The sequence below is a fragment of the Salmo salar genome, chromosome 15 (genome assembly GCF_965601325.2).
Source record: "Salmo salar chromosome 15, fSalSal1, whole genome shotgun sequence".
Taxonomy (NCBI): Eukaryota; Metazoa; Chordata; class Actinopteri; order Salmoniformes; family Salmonidae; genus Salmo; species Salmo salar.
The window spans coordinates 28,462,501-28,484,113 of NC_138305.1; the positions used below are offsets into that span (position 1 = coordinate 28,462,501).

The 21,613-nt window shown below is 43.1% G+C and overlaps 1 protein-coding gene across 6 annotated transcripts in view; it reads right to left on the reverse strand.

Moving 5' to 3' along the window:
- The window catches only part of LOC106571102 (ryanodine receptor 3), a 234,663-nt gene that overhangs the window by 115,263 nt on the left and 97,787 nt on the right, over nt 1–21,613 (reverse strand). For all 6 annotated transcript variants that reach the window (XM_082961634.1, XM_082961633.1, XM_082961632.1 and 3 more), the window contains 11 exons: nt 11,447–11,550; nt 9,295–9,378; nt 7,433–7,592; nt 6,770–6,914; nt 6,181–6,386; nt 5,688–5,862; nt 4,187–4,395; nt 3,877–4,040; nt 3,481–3,681; nt 3,120–3,285; nt 705–791 (listed from right to left, as the gene is read on the reverse strand). In XM_082961634.1, the coding sequence (XP_082817760.1) occupies nt 705–791; nt 3,120–3,285; nt 3,481–3,681; nt 3,877–4,040; nt 4,187–4,395; nt 5,688–5,862; nt 6,181–6,386; nt 6,770–6,914; nt 7,433–7,592; nt 9,295–9,378; nt 11,447–11,550 (1,701 nt within the window). The remainder of the gene's footprint in view (nt 1–704; nt 792–3,119; nt 3,286–3,480; nt 3,682–3,876; nt 4,041–4,186; nt 4,396–5,687; nt 5,863–6,180; nt 6,387–6,769; nt 6,915–7,432; nt 7,593–9,294; nt 9,379–11,446; nt 11,551–21,613) is intronic.

The window sequence follows — 21,613 nt, forward strand, 5'->3', positions numbered from 1 at the left end:
AGTAGTAGACTGGTTATAGTAGTAGACTGGTTATAGTTGTAGACTGGATATAGTAGTAGACTGGCTATAGTAGTAGACTGGTTATAGTAGTAGACTGGTTATAGTAGCAGACTGGCTATAGTAGTAGACTGGTTATAGTTGTAGACTGGTTATAGTAGTAGACTGGTTATAGTTGTAGACTGGTTATAGTAGCAGACTGGTTATAGTAGTAGACTGGTTATAGTTGTAGACTGGATATAGTAGTAGACTGGTTATAGTAGCAGACTGGCTATAGTTGTAGACTGGTTATAGTAGTAGACTGGTTATAGTTGTAGACTGGATATAGTAGTAGACTGGTTATAGTAGCAGACTGGTTATAGTAGTAGACTGGTTATAGTTGTAGACTGGTTATAGTAGTTGACTGGTTATAGTAGCAGACTGGTTATAGTAGCAGACTGGTTATAGTAGTAGACTGGTTATAGTTGTAGATTGGTTATAGTAGTAGACTGGTTATAGTAGCAGACTGGTTATAGTAGTAGACTGGTTATAGTAGCAGACTGGCTATAGTAGTAGACTGGTTATAGTAGTAGACTGGTTATAGTAGTAGACTGGTTATAGTAGCAGACTGGTTATAGTTGTAGACTGGCTATAGTTGTAGACTGGCTATAGTAGTAGACTGGTTATAGTTGTAGACTGGATATAGTTGTAGACTGGGGGACACTAACCTTGATCTTGACAAACTCAAACTGGAAGAGGTTGGTGCTGGTGGGACGCACAAACACAGCAGGGAACAGCTTGCTGTTGGACTCCAACTAGACACACAAGAATATATACACAATCATTACCCGAAGAACAGTAACAGCTTATAGACACAGAACAATAAACACAAAATCATTACAATAACTCAACCACCTAGACATACAGGACATAAGGACAGCAACTCAACCACCTAGACATACAGGACATAAGGACAGCAACTCAACCACCTAGACATACAGGACATAAGGACAGCAACTCAACCACCTAGACATACAGGACATAAGGACAGCAACTCAACCACCTAGACATACAGGACATAAGGACAGCAACTCAACCACCTAGACATACAGGACATAAGGACAGCAACTCAACCACCTAGACATACAGGACATAAGGACAGCAACTCAACCACCTAGACATACAGGACATAAGGACAGCAACTCAACCACCTAGACATACAGGACATAAGGACAGCAACTCAACCACCTAGACATACAGGACATAAGGACAGCAAATCAACCACCTAGACATACAGGACATAAGGACAGCAAATCAACCACCTGCTTAGAGTCAATCACACATCCTCAACTCTAAAGGCATGGTTACGAAAATTGAGTTGCACTTGATAACACTTGATATGATTCAATGTCCGTGCTAGTAACCTGCTCAGCATCCATAACACATCACCAACAATACTTCAGGGATTGACGCTTGTGGAATTTTCACCGTTGAGTTCTAGAACCCTCTAAATACTCAAGGTGGAACGCTCAGCATTCTAAGTATAACTTCATCTATATGGTAATTCTGTCTCTCCACACTACCTTGCTGTGTCTGTATGCCCTCTCAAGTGGAACCATGTAGTTACTACACAGCCGTCACAACTCATCTGCCTCTTGTGGTCTGAATTGAAGAGAAAACAGGCACAGCTCTCGCTTTTGGAGTCGAGTTAAAGATCACTGACGTTTGGGTCATCTTGGCCTGCATTCAGACAGCCGATGGATTTAGTAGTCTTTTAAACTGCCCCTCTGATGCCTATCAGACAATCACACAGTGTATCAAAGCCAGGCATCAGACAGAGAGTCTGCATCCCAAATGGCACCCTATTCACTTTATAGTGCACTACTTCTGACTAGTAGTGCACTATATAGAGAATAGGGTGACATTTGGGTCAAAAATAGTGTACTATATAGGGAATAGGGTGCCATTATGGATGTAGAGGAGACTTGGACATGGGGCCAGACAATGTAGCTCACAGTGTATCAATGCCAGGCAGCCATCCGACAGAGAGACAGAGGGAGAGAGAGAGAGAGAGAGAGAGAGAGAGAGAGAAAAGAGACCTCTGACGTAGTACTGTAAATGGTGAATGCAGTAGTACTACCTACTGTACTGTAAATGGTGAATGCAGTAGACCTACCTGTTGTACTGTAAATAGTGAATGCAGTAGGCCTCTCTGCTGTACTGTAAATGGTGAATGCAGTAGTACTACCTACTGTACTGTAAATGGTGAATGCAGTAGTACTACCTACTGTACTGTAAATGGTGAATGCAGTAGACCTACCTGTTGTACTGTAAATAGTGAATGCAGTAGGCCTCTCTGCTGTACTGTAAATGGTGAATGCAGTAGTACTACCTACTGTACTGTAAATGGTGAATGCAGTAGGCCTCCCTGCTGTACTGTAAATGGTGAATGCAGTAGTACTACCTACTGTACTGTAAATGGTGAATGCAGTAGGCCTCCCTGCTGTACTGTAAATGGTGAATGCAGTAGTACTACCTACTGTACTGTAAATGGTGAATGCAGTAGACCTACCTGTTGTACTGTAAATAGTGAATGCAGTAGGCCTCTCTGCTGTACTGTAAATGGTGAATGCAGTAGTACTACCTACTGTACTGTAAATGGTGAATGCAGTAGTACTACCTACTGTACTGTAAATGGTGAATGCAGTAGTACTACCTACTGTACTGTAAATGGTGAATGCAGTAGGCCTCCCTGCTGTACTGTAAATGGTGAATGCAGTAGTACTACCTATTGTACTGTAAATGGTGAATGCAGTAGACCTACCTGTTGTACTGTAAATGGTGAATGCAGTAGTACTACCTACTGTACTGTACATGGTGAATGCAGTAGGCCTACCTGCTGTACTGTAATCAATATGGTGAATGCAGTAGGTCTACCTTCTGTATTGTAATCTATATGGTGAATGAAGTAGGTCTACCTTCTGTACTGTACTGGATGCAGTAGACTAGGCCTACCTACTGTACTGTAATCTATATGGTGAATGCAGTAGGCCTACCTACTGTACTGTAATCTATATGGTGAAAGCAGTAGGTCTACCTTCTGTAATGTAATCTACAGTATATATTGAATGTATTAGGTTTACCTCGTAGGTTGTGGCCAGCTCCTTGCCATTGGCTGTGAAGGAGAGAAAGCCTGTTGCTAGGTCAACGAAACAGCCAATCTCCAGGTCGATGTTAGACCGGGATGAGGAGTGGGAGGAGCCGACAACATCTCCAGCACACACCATGTAGCAGTTACTCCTCCGAACACTGGAATGGACAGACAGGGTGGGAGAGAGTTAAAACGGGGAGGGACAGAGTGAATGATCATGAGTGATCAAGACAGTGACTATGTGAGTGATCAAGTGAGTGAGTGAGTGAGTGAGTGAGTGAGGGAGTATGTGAATGAATGAATGAATGACGTCAACACTTCAGTTAAATGTCAGCAAAAAAGCTAGAACTTGCCTCTCGTGGACTCGTCCCCTCTCGTCTCCCAGGGTTACGGTAACCGTGCGTGTCTTGTTGAGGCTGAAGTGTTTGCTATGGTAATGGTAGTCAGGGGTTACCCAGCCAATCCACACTGACGCCGGGTCCTGGCCAGCAAACACTCTCACTGAGTGATAGTATGTTGTGATGCTGCCATAACCATCTTCCTTTGGGGGCTGACTGCAAAAGGAAAATCACCAGGTAAGATCAGCGTTAACTTATCATGTTCCGCGTCACATTAAATTAATGTATAAAATATGATTATATTGATTGGCTGATGTTTATTGTCTTCCAATAGTAAAAATGGAATATCTAAAGCCTTGGTTGAAAGCAATATGTGTGTTTCTACCTCAGTGTTTCTATATTGTTTCTGACCTGAGTTTCTGAGACTCGTCAGCACTGACATGAGGAACGTGGAGCTCTACAGGCATGCTCAGTCTGCAGTACAGCATGTCACTGTTGCTCTGCTGGGTCCCAAATGTCTTGTGGGTCACCTTCAGACACGGCGGATTGTCCACTGTCCCATCTATCCTTGTCACCTGGGGCCAGTACAATCAGATGGAGAGGAGAATGATTAGCACTCAGAACCAGGAATAGAACAATTTCCTTTAAGATGTCAGCCTTTAGTGGATATTGCTCAACATTAGGCCCCTCGTAACCAGGCCCCTTAATACTAAAATGGTACCTCGATGTGGTTGTGGTCCTTAGGGATGTTGACGAAGGTAGGCAGGCGTTTGCTGAACCACATGGTGACCTCACGGTTCATGTTGACAGCGAAGGGTTCGAAGCCCTCCTGCAGGCCACACATGGTGTAGTACTTAAAGGTGCTGGCGTCCTTCCCCAGGTTCATACGGCCAATCTCAGACTGGGCCAGACAACACACTGGGATGAAGCCTGGAGAGGGGAGAGGTCAGAGGTTAGAAGTTATAAGGTCATTCTAGGACTTGGCAAAACAACACACTGGATGAAGCCTGGAGAGGGGAGAGGTCAGAGGTAAAAATGTAACGTATGAGTCTGGAAAGGAACTAGTCTTAAACCACAACCCAAAAGCAATTAACTCCATTCCACCAGTGGGTGCAAAAATACCCATTACTTGCAAAGCACTCAGTTACACTGCACTTCCCATTGGAGAAAAAGCGTAATTTGGAAGTCGACAATCGATATGATTTACACTGAGTGATTGTGCTTGTCTTCCAACAACAACAGGTTCATTTGCAGGCTAATTCAATGACTGATTTCCCCAATGCTTTGCTGCTTTATGTTTAGCTGTATGTTTTTAAAGCTCTGCGTCTCCAATCTCTAAGAGATCCAAACCTGAAGAGAACATTTCTGGTGAAGCACATCTTGAATACATAAATACATCTGAATAAATAGCAATGCATTACATGATGCAAAGCAAATGTACTATATGTATAAACCAGTACATAAAGTTAGCTAAGGAAGGATGAACCTCCTCTGATCTTTCTAGAGAGAAAAGGAGACATTAACACTGTAGCAGACACTCTTATCCAGGGCGACTTACATAACCTACCGTTCAAAAGTTTGGGGTCACTTAGAAATCTCCTTGTTTTTGAAAGAAAAGCTCATTTTTTGTCCATTAAAATAACATCAAATTGATCAGAAATACAGTGTAGACATTGTTAATGTTGTAAATTACTATTGTAGCTGGAAATGGCAGATTTTTTATGGAATATCTACATAGGTGTACAGAGGCCCATTATCAGCAACCATCACTCCTGTGTTCCAATGGCACGTTGTGTTAGCTAATCCAAGTTGATTAATTTAAAAGGCTAATTGATCATTAGAAAACCCTTCGCAAATTATGTTAGCACAGTTGAAAACTGTTGTTCTGATTAAAGAAGCAATAAAACTGGCCTTCTTTATACTAGTTGAGTATCTGGAGCATCAGCATTTGTGGGTTCGATTACAGGCTCAAAATGGCCAGAAACAAAGCACTTTCTTATGAAACTCGTCAGTCTATTCTTGTTCTGAGAAATGAAGGTTATTTCAAACTTTTGAACGGTAGTGTACATTATCATATTAGTACCCTGTGGGAATCAAACCTGAAACTCTGCGTGTTGCAAGCACCATGCTCTACCAACTGAGCCACACAGGACACCATAGGGTACCCACTACAGACTACAGTTTTCCAACAAGAGACTGAGAAAGGATAAAGATAAACTCACCATCCTCTGTCTCGAAGTCGACGAAGCAGAGCTCGGATCCCTTGTTAGTGATGATTAGTTCTCCGTTGAGGGTGAAGACCATAGACTTGTCCTCCATGTTGATCATGCAGCCCACCACGTCTCCTTTGTTCCATGACTGCCCGAAGAAACGTGCGCCCATGTGCATACGACGACCCTGGGGGAACAAACAACACGTATTGCTAACCCTAATGTAATAACCACCCTGGAAACGGAAAGTTGATCAAGTGTACAATCATTTGCCTAGGTGCATGGCATGCCATTTCTTTCTGATTTAGCCAACTTGTTGTTGGCTTGTTTGGAAACAATATACCATTGCTGAATGCAGAATGAGTTAGGTAGATGGGTAGTTAGGATAGACCTATACGCACATGATAATACACTTCAAACCATATCAAAATAGAGTCAAGATAAGATAAAAACAGATGAGAAAAAAAAAACTGGATTTAAAAATTAAAAAGCGTTGTTTGTTTACCTTGTATCCATCGAAGACGTAGGCCTGGTCGTCCATGCCCAGGTCAAAGTCTGACCTACAGCCTGGTCTAGCCCAGCCAACCCTCATGTCCCCACCGGTCAGGGCCTCAAACTCAAAGTACCACTTCCCTGTCTTCACTGCATACGTCTGCTCTACGCGAAAGAACCGGATCGTCTCAATGCTCTGCCTCTCCACGATATGACAGGCTGGGGACACAGAGGAGACATTCAACCCATGCCAAAACAATGACAACTGTAGAGTATCGTTGGGCCTAGCTAGAGAGATATCTTAGTACTCTGAAAGATTGACTGAATCCGTCTCGAAGGACCATATCTATTGCAGTCCATCTAGCCTCCACACTAACTATTCAGGTGGGCAGTGGCAAGATATTATCTGATATTATGGGTGAGGTAAGGGAGACATGTACCTGTTTGCTTGCTAAAAAATTTGTTGAAGGATACTGGAAAAGTGTCTTTAATGATAGCTCCGACAATGTAACATCAGTGTAAAATGACAATTAGATCGCTACTACAGCACTGTACAGTTCAGTACTACAGTTATTTGACCATTAAATTGCTAATGTCCTCACCCTCTTGGTCTGGGGGGTCGATGTCATAGCCGTATCCCACCAGGGTCCTGATGGCCTCCCTCAGACTGTCTCTGTTAGACTTCTTGGTTCTCTCGTCTAGCAGAGCGTAAGGCACCAGGCGAGGGTTACGCCTGCTCTTCACATCCTACATAGATAAACAACAACATGGACCAGACCCCCTCTGCTTCACTAGACTGGTTTTGTCTTGTTAAATAATGTTGTGTACTATCAAGAATGGTGTGTTCAATGACATATAAATGCAAAAGATTTATGCAGTCAAAGCTCATCCGTTAATCTGATGCCTATCACACTCCAAAACGTCTGGTAGATTAAAGAATTGGACAAAGACATTGGTTTATAATGTTATTTATAAACTGGGTGGTGTATCAGACATTATACCACGGGTATGTCAAAACATTTATTTTTACTGCTCTAATTACGTTGGTAATCAGTTTATAATAGCAATAAGACACCTCAGGAACTTGTGGTATATGGCCAATATACCACGGCTAAGGGCTGTATCCAGGCACACCGCGTTATGTCGTGCCTAAGAACAGCCCTGGTATTTTGGCCATATACCACACCCCCTCGGGCCTTATTGCTTAATTGTATTGATTGTGTACTTAAGATTTGACAGATAAAGGGAGAGAGGGAGCACGTTACCTGCTGGATGCCGTACGTCCATCCTTGTTTGACCCTGTCCTTGGCCCACACGTTGTGAGCGTTCTCCGCCAGTTTATCTACCAGAACCTCCTGACCAGCCGTCAGTTTCACCTCAGAAAGCTGCAGTGGCGTTGGCTTATACCCGTTAGACATAACATAGCTGAAAATATCAAAACATATACCTGTTAGACATCACACAGATGAAAATATCAAGTTGTAAAGCCGTAGAGCCGTAGAACTGTAGAACTAGAGAGCTGTAGAGCTGTAGAGATGTAGAGCTGGAGAACTGTAGAACTAGAGAGCTGTAGAGCTGTAGAGATGTAGAGCTGGAGAACTGGAGAACTAGAGAGCTGTAGAGCTGTAGAGATGTAGAGCTGGAGAACTGTAGAACTAGAGAGCTGCAGAGATGTAGAGATGTAGAGCTGGAGAACTGTAGAACTAGAGAGCTGTAGAGATGTAGAGATGTAGAGCTGGAGAACTGTAGAACTAGAGAGCTGTAGAGCTGTAGAGATGTAGAGATATAGAGCTGTAGAGCCGAAGAGTCGTAGAATAGTAGAACTAGAGAGCTGTAGAGATGTAGAACTGTAGAGCTGTGGAGATGTAGAACTGTAGAGCTGTAGAACTGTGGAGATGTAGAGATGTAGAACTGTAGAGATGTAGAACTGTAGAACTGTAGAGATGTAGAGCTGTAGAGATGTAGAACTGTAGAGCTGTAGAACTGTAGAGCTCTAGAGCTGTAGAGCTGTAGAGCTGTAGAACTGTAGAACTGTAGAGCTGTAGATATGTAGAACTTTAGAGCTGTAGAGCTGTACAACTGTAGAGCTGTTGGACTGTAGCGCTGTAGAACTGTAGAACTGTAGAACTGTAGAACTGTAGAGATGTAGAACTGTAGAGCTGTAGAGCTGTAGAACTGTAGAGATGTAGAGATGTAGAACTGTAGAGATGTAGAACTGTAGAACTGTAGAGATGTAGAGCTGTAGAGATGTAGAACTGTAGAGCTGTAGAACTGTAGAGATGTAGAACTGTAGAGATGTAGAACTGTAGAGCTATAGAGATGTAGAACTGTAGAGATGTAGAACTGTAGAACTGTAGAGATGTAGAGCTGTAGAGATGTAGAACTGTAGAGCTGTAGAACTGTAGAGCTCTAGAGCTGTAGAGCTGTAGAGCTGTAGAACTGTAGAACTGTAGAGCTGTAGATATGTCGAACTTTAGAGCTGTAGAGCTGTACAACTGTAGAGCTGTTGGACTGTAGCGCTGTAGAACTGTAGAACTGTAGAACTGTAGAACTGTAGAGATGTAGAACTGTAGAGCTGTAGAGCTGTAGAACTGTAGAGATGTAGAGATGTAGAACTGTAGAGATGTAGAACTGTAGAACTGTAGAGATGTAGAGCTGTAGAGATGTAGAACTGTAGAACTGTAGAGATGTAGAACTGTAGAGATGTAGAACTGTAGAGCTATAGAGATGTAGAACTGTAGAGCTATAGAGATGTAGAGATGTAGAACTGTAGAGCTATAGAGATGTAGAACTGTAGAGCTGTAGAACTGTAGAGCTGTAGAGATGTAGAACTGTAGAGCTGTAGAACTGTAGAGATGTAGAACTGTAGAGATGTAGAACTGTAGAGATGTAGAACTGTAGAGCTGTAGAACTGTAGAGCTGTAGTTGAAGTGTCTCAAACCACAAGACAGACTCCCTCCGATTTCCTAATGAATTCATCATTGTTTCTCTCACATTGCTTTAATGACTGGTCATCGCAATAGTAATAAGTCACAGTCTCTGAGTACATTTCTCCCCTGCAGGGTTTTAGAATCAACCTCCCACGGCTACAATAGATAGATCCACTAGTAGAAACAACATGACTTACTCTTTGGGCAGTTTGACTTTCTTCAGATCTTCCTCAGCGTTAACGTTAGTCTGTGTCACATGACATCCCAGTGCCAACAGGGTCCTGACACACAGACAGAAAGAGACAGCAATACACGAGTTAAAACCTCACTATCATGCTTTGTTACCTGCAAGTAAGCATTTCATTGGACAGTGTATAACATGTGTATCCTGTACATACGACTAATAAAACTTCTATTATATTTTTCCATCATGTTTTTTAAATGTAGCCATTTTTTGGGACCCTAGCAGACAGACACTCTGGCCAAGTGTATTACCCAAGACACAGCAGAGTACCTGCACTCACCTGCCACTATTCTATTCCACTTATATACTATGTAACCGTTTCATGAGATCAGCACCAGTAACTTGAAAAAGTATTTGTTTTAATGATTGTAATTGTCACGTCCTGACCAGTTTAGGGATTATTTGCTATTGTAGTTTGGTCAGGACGTGGCAGAGGGTATTTTGTTTATGTGGTTCGGGGTGGTGATTTATGTGGTAGGGTGTTTGATTTATTATTTCCGGGTTTTGGTCTATGTTCTATGTTTTGTATTTCTATGTTCCTTCTGGTTTGTTGTATTTCTATGTTTAGGTTGATGGGGGGTTGGACTCTCAATTGGAGGCAGGTGCTTTCTCGTTGCCTCTGATTGAGAGTCCTATATATGGGTAATTGTTTGGTGTTGTGGGAGATTGTTTCTTGTTTTGCCTGTGAGCCTGACAAGACTGTTTTGTTGTTCGTGCGTTCTTCGTTTTGTTATTTTGGTGTTCTCTTTATTTAAAATAAATAACAAGATGAGCATCCACATTCCTGCTGCGTTTTGGTCCTCTATTCCCGACGACAACCGTTACAGTAATGTCTTTGATGTGATGCAATAAAAACAACTATTCACAAAACAAAAAACAACATGAGTAACTTTACTATTCATATGCTTCCCCTAAAGTAAACTGAATTAAATTGCCAAAATTATATAGTCTAATTTGCCTACTACTATACAATCATTCAAAATAGGCCACTACTGTATAACAGAAAGCGTGATCATTAGCTGTTTTCACTTTGTCACTATGGGATATTGTGGGTAGATTGATGAGGAAAATGTATTGAATCTATTTTAGAATAAGGCTGTAACGTAACAAAATGTGTAAAAAGTCAAGGGGTCTGAATACTTCCCGAAGGCGCTGTATATACAAATCATTGGTTTGTCAGTAACAGCAGAGTAGGCTACCATGCAATTGTTGTCTGTAGGCTATTAAATAAGATTCTGCTAATGTCTCCAGTCTTATAAAGTGTAATAGAATTGCCATATTTTTTACCTGTCCAAAGACAGACAGAAACGTATCTGATATAGTCTATAGCCGACAGGTCTACTCTACGCCACTACACGCTCAGCGATGTCTTTTGTTTTTGGTGAATAGTGATTGCCTTTTTATTATTAACCTAAATTATGATGATCCAATCTACTCATCACATTATGAATAATAAGCCTTCTTATGTAAGTCTGAAAAATGCGATGACGCACGTAATGCTTCATTATAAAGGTGTATTTTTATGGTGAAAATTAGCTTTCCCCCCCAAAAAACTTGAAACTCACACGCCGCCTATGTTACTATTGCTTATGTGTGAGTGCTGCAGCTGCACCTTTCAGTTAGTAAAGAATTCCCCAAATACTGATTCACATGAACTGCATGTGGGCTGTATGAGGCCAATATTAAAGTAGCTAGTTGCATTTAATGAGTTAGATCTCCTGAGTGAGTAAAACTAGGGGAGTATTGATTTAAAGAGCCCTTGAGAAGCTCTCAGCTCAGAGCCCCAGTATTCCACCTAAACAGTGAGTCACCATCTTCCCCATGCACAGAGTCAACACATAGGCACTCCTTCTAAAGACACTTCCTGGTACGAAGAGCCTCAATGAAATAGCCTATCTGTCAATTACTTAGCCAAGTATGAAACATCCTCTTAAATCAAACATGGCTATCAATCACCGCGTGTGGAAGATGTAGATAATTTTATTGGAGATACTGAGATGTCAGTTTGGTTGTCGTTGGTGGCTACTCTTTTCAGTGTAATTGGATGGAATGAGTCATGAGATACAGTATGTATATGTGTTTACGATATGAGCCTAGCTACTCACTTGAGAGTTTCACTAGACATCTGCAGGTTATAGTTACTCTCTGTTTCAGGCAGCTTGGTGAAATCCACCAGGCAAGGGTGCTGCCTCTTGTTGTCGTCTCGAACCTGAGGGAGAGAGGAGAGGCAATTTAGCATGGTCCACGTCTGGATGCACAAACCGATTTGCAACTGTTGACAGACCGGTTGACAAAAACTTAAATTATTCACTGCGTAGCTAGTCTACCAAACAGTAGTCTGTTGTGACAGATAAAACATTAGCTCTGGGTGCTGAGAGTAATGTGTAACAAATGGAAACTTAAATGATCCAATCACGATACACCATCAAATGTGTTACTGACAATGTAGAATACAATAGTTCAACATGGGAGAATGAAGTTCCAAACAAACCTGTTAACTGAATCAGCATTTTTCAAATAAAACTTCAACACATTTGCACTGTGTATTTCGCTAGGTTACCTCAGGCCAGTCTAATTGTAATTACCTCAGGCCAGTCTAATTGTAATTACCTCGGGCCAGTCTAATTGTAATTACCTCATGCCAGTGTAATTGTAATTACCTCGGGCCAGTCTAATTGTAATTACCTCATGCCAGTCTAATTGTAATTACCTCGGGCCAGTCTAATTGTAAATACCTTGGGCCAGTCTAATTGTAATTACCTCGGGCCAGTCTAATTGTAATTACCTCATGCCAGTGTAATTGTAATTACCTTGGGCCATTCTAATTGTAATTACCTCGGGCCAGTCTAATTGTAATTACCTCGGGCCAGTCTAATTGTAATTACCTCATGCCAGTCTAATTGTAATTACCTCATGCCAGTGTAATTGTAATTACCTCGGGCCAGTCAAATTGTAATTACCTCGGGCCAGCCTAAGTGTAATTACCTCGGGCCAGCCTAAGTGTAATTACCTCGGGCCAGCCAAAGTGTAATTACCTCGGGCCAGCCTAAGTGTAATTACCTCGGGCCAGCCTAAGTGTAATTACCTCGGGCCAGTCTAATTGTAATTACCTCGGGCCAGTCTATTGTAATTACCTCGGGCCAGTGTAACTGTAATTACCTCGGGTCAGTGTAACTGTAATTACCTCGGGCCAGTCTAATTGTAATTACCTCGGGCCAGTCTAATTGTAATTACCTCGGGCCAGTCTAATTGTAATTACCTCGGGCCAGTCTAATTGTAATTACCTCGGGCCAGTCTAATTGTAATTACCTCAGGCCAGTGTAACTGTAATTACCTCGGGTCAGTGTCACTGTAATTACCTCGGGCCAGTCTAATTGTAATTACCTCGGGCCAGTCTAATTGTAATTACCTCGGGCCAGTCTAATTGTAATTACCTCGGGCCAGTGTAATTGTAATTACCTCGGGCCAGTGTATTTGTAATTACCTTGGGCCAGTCATATTGTAATTACCTTGGGCCAGTGTAATTATAATTACCTTGGGCCAGTGTATTTGTAATTACCTCGGGCCAGTCTATTTGTAATTACCTTGGGCCAGTGTAATTGTAATTACCACGGGCCAGTGTAATTGTAATTACCACGGGCCAGTCTATTTGTAATTAAACGAGAGAATCTATTAAATGTAGCAGAGGAGCCACTCAGACCTGTGTTCATGTACTATTTTAAATTATTCAAATACTTTTAGCCTTAGTGCTATTATATGATACAATATCAGTACATGTTGCATTTACAACTTGTCTAAGTCCTATCATCAACTGATTTCAGCCAGTGTATGGCTGTGGATTGAATGCACTGTTTGAATGAAATGTTGGCATATTGGCAGTTAATTTAACAAATTAATGGAATCATTCCTCTAAAATTGGCTGGCTAGCTAGCTAACATCCATACAGTGTGGATAAATTCTTCAAATTCATTATTTTACACAATATCTTATCACCGCACTGGTGAACCATGGCTGACCAACTATCTGACCAAAATGTCTGACCTTTATACCATCATAAGAAGGTTCATGTCCATTCTAGTATTCTAATTCCTAATTCTATGGTCTGGAGTGCCAGATGGGTGGGGTTTCAAGTTTTGGGACTATTCTTTTGGCCCATTAAGAATATTATTTGACCACAGGTCTGGAACTTTACTGTGTGATTGTCTAACCACTTATGTCTGATGGCTTTACACCCCCTGCTATATTGTAGATAAAGAGTTACCTGTCTAACAGAACACAGAGGGTGTTCTTTAATGGAAGCCTCTCCAACATAATCCAGGTAGAATCAGGCATTCCCCAGGGCAGCTGTCTAGGCCCCTTACTTTTTAAAATCTTTACCAATGACATGCCACTAGCTATGAGTAAAGCAGGTGTGTCTATGTATGCGGATGACTCAGCAATATACACGTCAGCTACTACAGCGAGTGAAATCCCTGCAACACTTAACAAAGAGCTGCAGTTAGTTTCAGAGTGGGTGGCAAAGATTAAGTTAGTCCTAAATATTTCAAAAACGAAAAACATTGTATTTGGGACAAATCATTTTCTAAATCCTGAATATCAACTAAATCTTGTAATGAATAAAGTGGTAATTGAGCAAGTTGAGGTGACTAAACACCTTGGAGTAACCCTGGATTGTAAACTGGCATGGTCAAAACATGTTGAATCAACAGTAGCTGAGATGAAGAGAGGTCTGTCCATAATAAAGAGCTTCTCTGCCTTCTTAACAGCACCATCAACAAGGCAGGTCCTACAGGCTTTAGGTTTGTCGCACCAGGACTACTGTTCAGTCGTGTGGTCAGGTGCCACAAAGAGGGACTTAGGAAAATTGCAGTTGGCTCAGAACAGGGCAGCACGTCAGGCCCTTAAATGTACATGGAGAACTAACATTAATAATATGCATGTCCATCTCTCATGGCTCAAAGTGGAAGAGAGATCGATTTCATCACTACTTGTTTTTGTGTCGGTTTAAACTACTAGCACACAGCTCAGACACCCATGCATACCCCACAAGACATGCCACAAGAGGTCTCTTCACAGTCCCCAAGTCCAGAACAGACTATGGGAAGCACACGGTACTACATAGAGCCATGACTACATGGAACTCTATTACACATCAGGCAATTGATGCAAGCAGTAAAAGCAGATTTAAAAAGCAGATGAAAATACACCTTATGGAACAGCTGGGACTCTGAAGAGACACATACACAGGTACAGACACACAAACACACTCTACACACACATACATTGTAATATTGTTGTATGGTGGCATTATACATTTTGTGTTGTAGATATGTAGTGGTGTAATAATGTTCTATAGGAAAAGGTGGGCCCCCATTAAAATCGACTGGACTGAAGTGGATCGGGTCAAGAGTTTCAAGTTCCTTGGTGTCCACATCACAAACAAACTATCATGGTCCAAACACACCAAGACAGTTGTGAAGAGGGCACGACAACACCTTTCCCCCCCCAGGAGACTGAAAAGATTTAGCATGGGTAGCCAGATCCTCAAAAAGTTCTACAGCTGCACCATCGAGAGCATCCTGACCAGTTGCATTACCGCCTGGTATAGCAACTGCTTGGCATCTGACCGTAAGCCGCTACAGAGGGTAGTGCGTACGGCCCAGCACATCACTGGGGCCAAGCTTCCTGCCATCCAGGACCTATATACTAGGCAGTGTTAGAAGTAGTCCCAAAAAATTGTCAAAGACTCCAGTCACCCGAGTCATAGACTGTTCTCTTTGCTACCGAACAGAAAGCGGTACCGGATCGCCAAGTCTAGGACCAAAAGGCTCCTTAACAGCTTCTACCTCCAAGCCATAAGACTGCTCAACAACTAATCAAATGGCCACCCAAACTACTTACATTGACCCCCCCCCTTGTTTTTACACTGCTGCTACTCGCTGTTTATTATCTGTGCATAGTCACTTTACAAATTACCTCGACTAACCTGTACCGCCACACATTGAATCGGTACCGGTACCCCCTGTATATAGCCTCGTTATTGTTATATACATTTCTTGTGTTACTTTCTGATTGATTAGATTTGTTTTACTTTAGTTTATTTAGTAAATATTTTCTTAACTATATTTCTTGAACTGCATTGTTGGTTAAGGGCTTGTAAGTAAGAAATTCACTGTAAGGTGACGTGACAAATAATATTTGATTTGATTTTTATATGATACTGTTTTATTTTGTGGGTTTTGTGTGATGTAAGTGCCTTAATGTGTTTGGACCCCAGGAAGAGTAGTTGCTGCCTTGGCAGGAACTAATGGGGAACCATAATAAACCCCAGGAAGAGTAGCTGTTGCCTTGACAGGAACTAATGAGATTCCATAATAAACCCCAGGAAGAGTAGCTGCTGCCTTGGCAGGAACTAATGAGGATCCATAATAAACCCCAGGAAGAGTAGCTGCTGCCTTGGCAGGAACTAATGAGGATCCATAATAAACACCAGGAAGAGTAATTGCTGCATAATAAATACATATACAAATAACCATTGAGGAACTGAGCAGAGTGAAGTTATCAGCTTTACTGTATGAATGTCTAACCAAGGTGAGTGAGTATGTGTGGTGTGTGTGTGTGTGTGTGTGTGTGTGTGTGTGTGTGTGTGTGTGTGTGTGTGTGTGTGTGTGTGTGTGTGTGTGTGTGTGTGTGTGTGTGTGTGTGTGTGTGTGTGTGTGTGTGTGTGTGTGTGTGAGTGTGTGTGTGTGTGTGTGTGAGTGAGTGTGTGTATCTGGCTTCAGCTGACAATAAAGGATGGTAGGAGGTTGCAGAGGAGATCATTCCAACAGAAAGGTGATGTACTCTAGTCTGCTCTACTCGGAGATGATAAATGTACCAAATTCTAAGTGTATCATCACATTTATTATATTCTCATCATCCTGCCAAGTATCTGTCCCTTGTCCCCAACACGGGTTTCGTCCCAAATGGCACCCTATTCCCTACATTGTGCACTACATTTGACCAGAGCCCTATGGCACCCTATTCCCTATGTAGTGCACAACTTTTGACCAGAGACCTATGGCACCCTATTCCCTACATAGTGCACTCCTTTTGACCAGAGCCCTATGGCACCCTATTCCCTACATAGTGCACAACTTTTGACCAGTGCCCTAATCAAAAGTGGTGCACTAAATAGGGGATAGGGTGCCATTTGGAAACAAACCAATGTCACTGTCGAGCTAATGAGGGCTTGTTAAATTAAAATTACCCAGGCGAACAGCTATGCTTCCTAAATATTGTCCTTAATGAATGAGAAGGTCCAAGCCCCCTGAGTAATGAGGCTCCTCAGTCACAGCATCATTAATTTGGGCTGTCGTGCTCTTGGAAGGCTCTCTCTCTTTCTTTGTGTGGCTCTCCCTTTCTGTTTCTCTGTTTGGCAACCCCCCCCCCATCTCTCTCATTAACGTATTCCAGGGCTTGGGAGGAAATGATTCTGATAACCATTCCTGTACAAAGAGCTACAGCTTGTGTTCTCAGCTTGTGTTCTCAGATTGTGTTCTCAGCTTGCTAATAACCACTGTAACTGATGCAGTTAGAGAGGATGGGAGGGAAGGAGAGAGAGAGAGAGAGAGAGAGAGAGATGGAGAGAGAGATGGAGAGAGAGAGAGAGATGGAGAGAGAGATGGAGAGAGAGTCACCCTCAACCACAGCCCGAGCAACTCACACAGGAACAACAGAGCAACAGACACCCCGCCCAGACCAGCAAGACTTGCACCGAGAGAATCCACACCAAGAGGACCTACACCCAGACCACAGCTTCACCAGCCACACCCCAACCAGCTGACCACCCCAAACAAACCCTGGCCACACCCTATATACCCCCCCCCCCAGATCAGACCTATGCCCCTTCTGCCCCCCCCCCCCCCCACCCCCCATGCCCCCCGCAGCAAGGACCTCAACATGACAGCCGCACATATGCCCAGGCTGTGAGCAGAGCAACAGGCCCAACCCCCACTAAGGCACCCCCCCAACAAGCCCCATCCTGGGACTTAAGAGGTATGTATCAGATGCTCAACATGCTCTGCTTACACCTACTGTAATGGTCAGGGCCTAAACCACACAAAAACAACACTAGACACAATGGAACACAAAGCTTTTACTATCTCATCCTGGAGGTCATCTGCCTGTGGCCTAAAGAGCAGGAACCCAGACTTCATCAAAGAAATTAGAAATACAGACATTGTCATCCTACAAGAAACTTGGTATAAAGGAGACGGACCCACTGGTTGCCCTCTAGGTTACAGAGAGCTGGTAGTCCCATCCACCAAACTACCAGGTGTGAAACAGGGAAGGGACTCAGGGGGTATGCTAATTTGGTATAGAGCAGACCTAACTCACTCCATTAAATTAGTCAAAACCGGAACATTTTACATATGGCTCGATATTAATAACGAAATTATCTCAACAGCGAAAAATGTCCTCATGTGTGCTACCTATATCCCCCCAATAGAATCCCCATACTTTAACTTCACTAGGGTAGGGAGCAGCATTCGGAATTTTGGATGAAAAGTGTGCCCAAATTAAACTGCCTGCTACTCAGGCCCAGAAGCTAGGATATGCATATAATTGGTAGATTTGGATAGAAAACACTCTAAAGTTCCCAAAACTGTTAAAGTAATGTTTGTGAGTATAACAGAACTGATATGGCAGGCAAAAACCTGAGGAAAATCCATCCAGGAAGTGCTTTTATTTTGAAATGCCTGTTTTTACATTGAAAGCCATACAAAGACTTAGGACCCAGTTCACGATCTCTGAGGCTTCTTCTACATGTGGCCAGTCTTTATGCATTGTTTCAGGCTTTTACTCTGAAAAATGAGGGAGATACAGCACTTTCAATGAGTGGACAGTGGAAATTTCCAGACATGAGTCCAGCTCGTGATCGGGAGCGCGCCTTTTTTGTTTCTCATATTCTATTGACGAAGCTTTTGTCCGGTTGAAATGTTATTGATTATTTATGACAAAAACAACCTGAGGATTGATTTTAAACATCGTTTGACATGTTTCTACAAACTTTTATTGTACCTTTTTGACTTTTGTCTGGATGTTGAGAGCGCTCTTTGTGCCTTTGGATTACTGAACTAAACGCACCAACAAAACTGAGGTTTTTGGACATAAAGAGGGACATTATCGAACAAAACTAACATTTATTGTGTAATATGGAGTCCTGGGAGTGCCACCAGATGAAGATCATGAAAGGTAAGTGATTAATTTAATCGGTATTTCTGACTTTTGTGAGTCCTCTCGTTGGCTGGAAAATGTCTGTATGGTGTTTTGTGGCTAGGCGCTGTCCTAACATAATCACATGGTGTGCTTTCGCCGTAAAGCATTTTTGAAATCTGACACAGCAGCTGGATTAACAAGACGTTTATCTTTAATCCTAAATATAACACTTGTATCTTTAATCAATGTTTATGATGAGTATTTCTGTAATTTGATTTGGCTCTCTGCAATTTCACCAGATGTTATTTGAGACAATGCATTACTGAACATAACTCGCCAATTTAAACTGAGGTTTTTGGACATAAAAAGGGACTTTATTGAACAAAACGAACATTTATTGTGTAACATGGAGTCCTGGGAGTGCCAACAGATGAAGATCATCAAAGGTTAGTGGAAAATGTCTGTATGGTTTCTTGTGGCTAGGCACTGTCCTAACATAATCGCATGCTGTGCTTTCACTGTAAAGCCTTTTTGAAATCGGACAGTGTGGTTAGATTAACGAGAGTCTTGTCTTTAAAATGGTGTAAAATAGTCATATGTTTGAGAAATTTAAGTAATAGCATTTCTAAGGTATTTGAATAACGCGCCACAGGATTCCACTGGCTGTTACGTAGGTGGGACGATTTGGTGCCACCTACCCTAGAGAGGTTAACATCATCTTCAGCTCTGGCATCTTCCCCAATATTTGGAACCAAGGACTGATAACCCCAATCCACAAAAGTGGAGACAAATTTGACCCCGATAACTACCCTAGTGGTTGGAGCGTTGGGCCAGTAACCGAAAGGTTGCTGGATCGAATCCCTGAGCTGACAAGGTAAAAATCTGTCATTTTTGCCCCTGAGCAAGGCAGTTAACCCACTGTTCCCCAAGCACTGAAGACGTGGATGTTGATTAAGGCAGCCCACCGCACCTCTGATTAAATGCGGAAGACAAATTTTAGTACAACTGACTACGTATCCCACTTTCCCTTTGCCTTTTACCGTGGGATATGCATCAACAGCAACCTTGGGAAATCCTCTGCATTATCATTACCAGCAGACTAGTACATTTCCTCAGTGAAAACAATGTACTGAGAAAATGTCAAATTGGCTTTTTACCAAATTCCCGTACAACCGACCACGTTTTCACCCTGCACAACCTAATTGATTGACAAAGAAACAAACCAAAACAAAGACAAATTCTTCTCATGCTTTGTTGATTTCAAAAAAGTTTTTGACTGAATGTGGCATGAGGGTCTGCTATACAATTTGATGGAAAGTGGTGTTGGGGGAAAAACATACACCATTATAAAATGCATGTACACAAACAACAAGTGTGCAGTTAAAATTGGCAAAAAACACACATTTCTTTCCACAGGGCTGTGGGGTGAGACCAGGATGCAGCTTAAGCCCCACCATCTTCAACATACAGGACCAGTCAACAGTTTGGACACACCTACTCAAAAAAGGCACACCAAATTGTGTGAGGGCACTAGAACAGTCTGCAGCACCCGACCTCACTCTACTAGAATCTGAAGTCAAATCTCAACTGTTTGCTGATGATCTGGTGCTTCTATCCCCAACCGAGGAGGGCCTACAGCAGCACCTAGATTTTCTGCATAGATTCTGTCAGACCTGGGCCCTTACAGGAATGGAATAATAGTGTTCCAAAAAAGGTACAGTTGCCTGGACCACAAGTACATATACCATCTAGACACCTTTGCCCAAGAGCACACAAAAAACGATACCTCGGCCTAAACATCAGCGCCACAGGTAACATCCACAAAGCTGTGAACGATCTGAGAGACAAGGCAAGAAGGGCCTTCTATGCCATCAAAAGGAACATAAAATTAGACATACCAATTAGGATCTTGCTTGTCACGACTTCTGCCGAAGTCGGTTCCTCTCCTTGTTCGGGCGGTGTTCGGCGGTCGACGTCACCGGTCTTCTAGCCATCGTCGATCCATTTTTCATTTTCCATTTGTTTTGTCTTGTTTTCCCACACAACTAGTTTTCATTCCCTCATTACGTGTTGTGTATTTAACCCTCTGTTCCCCCCCATGTCTTTGTGTGGTATTGTTTGTTTGTAAGTGCTTGTGCACATGTTGACTGGTGCGTGTCGGGTTTTGTACCCAAGTTGTTATTTTCTTGATGCCGTTGGTTTTGTAATTAAACTGCTCCGGCTATTACCTAGTTCTGCTCTCCTGCGTCTGACTCCCCTGCCACCAGTTACGCACCCCTTACAGAATACCACACCCGAATATGGAGTCAGCAGGAGCAGGTGTCCCTGGTATTGAGATCGAGGAGCACATCCTGGAACACACAGCGATGCTCCACCATCTCGGCGCCACCATGGACAGCGTCGTCCAAGCTATGGACCACTGGGAGAGACGGAGAGTTCCTCCAGCACCTCCACCAGCACAACAGGGGCCTCCACTACTCACTCCCCCTGCACCCGGTTCCAGTGGGATTCGCCTCACCCTCCCCGGGGAGTACGATGGGACGGCTGCCCGCTGCCAGGGTTTCCTGTTGCAGTTGGAGTTATACCTGGCAACCGTCCACCCGGCTCCTTCGGGCCGTGAGAGGGTGTCCGCTCTCATCTCATGCCTCTCAGGGAAAGCCCTGGAGTGGGCCAACGCCGTGTGGGTGGAAGGAGATGCAGTGTTGGACCACTTTGAGGAGTTCCCCCATCGTTTCTGGGCAGTCTTCGACCACACGCCCGAGGGCTGAGCGACTGGTGAACGTCTTTTCCACCTGCGGCAGGGGACGAGGAGCGCACAGGAGTTCGCTTTGGACTTTCGGACCCTGGCCTCCGGAGCGGATGGAACAACAGGGCCCTAATCAACCACTATTGCTGCAGTTTGTGTGAGGACGTCCGTCGAGAGTTGGCCTGCAGGGACACCACCCTCACCTTCGACCAGCTGGTGGACCTGTCCATTTGGCTGGATAAACTGCTGGCTACCCGCGGACGTACAGATCGGGGTCTGTTGGTTCCATCCCCCAGCACCACCGCTCCAATGCCCATGGAGTTGG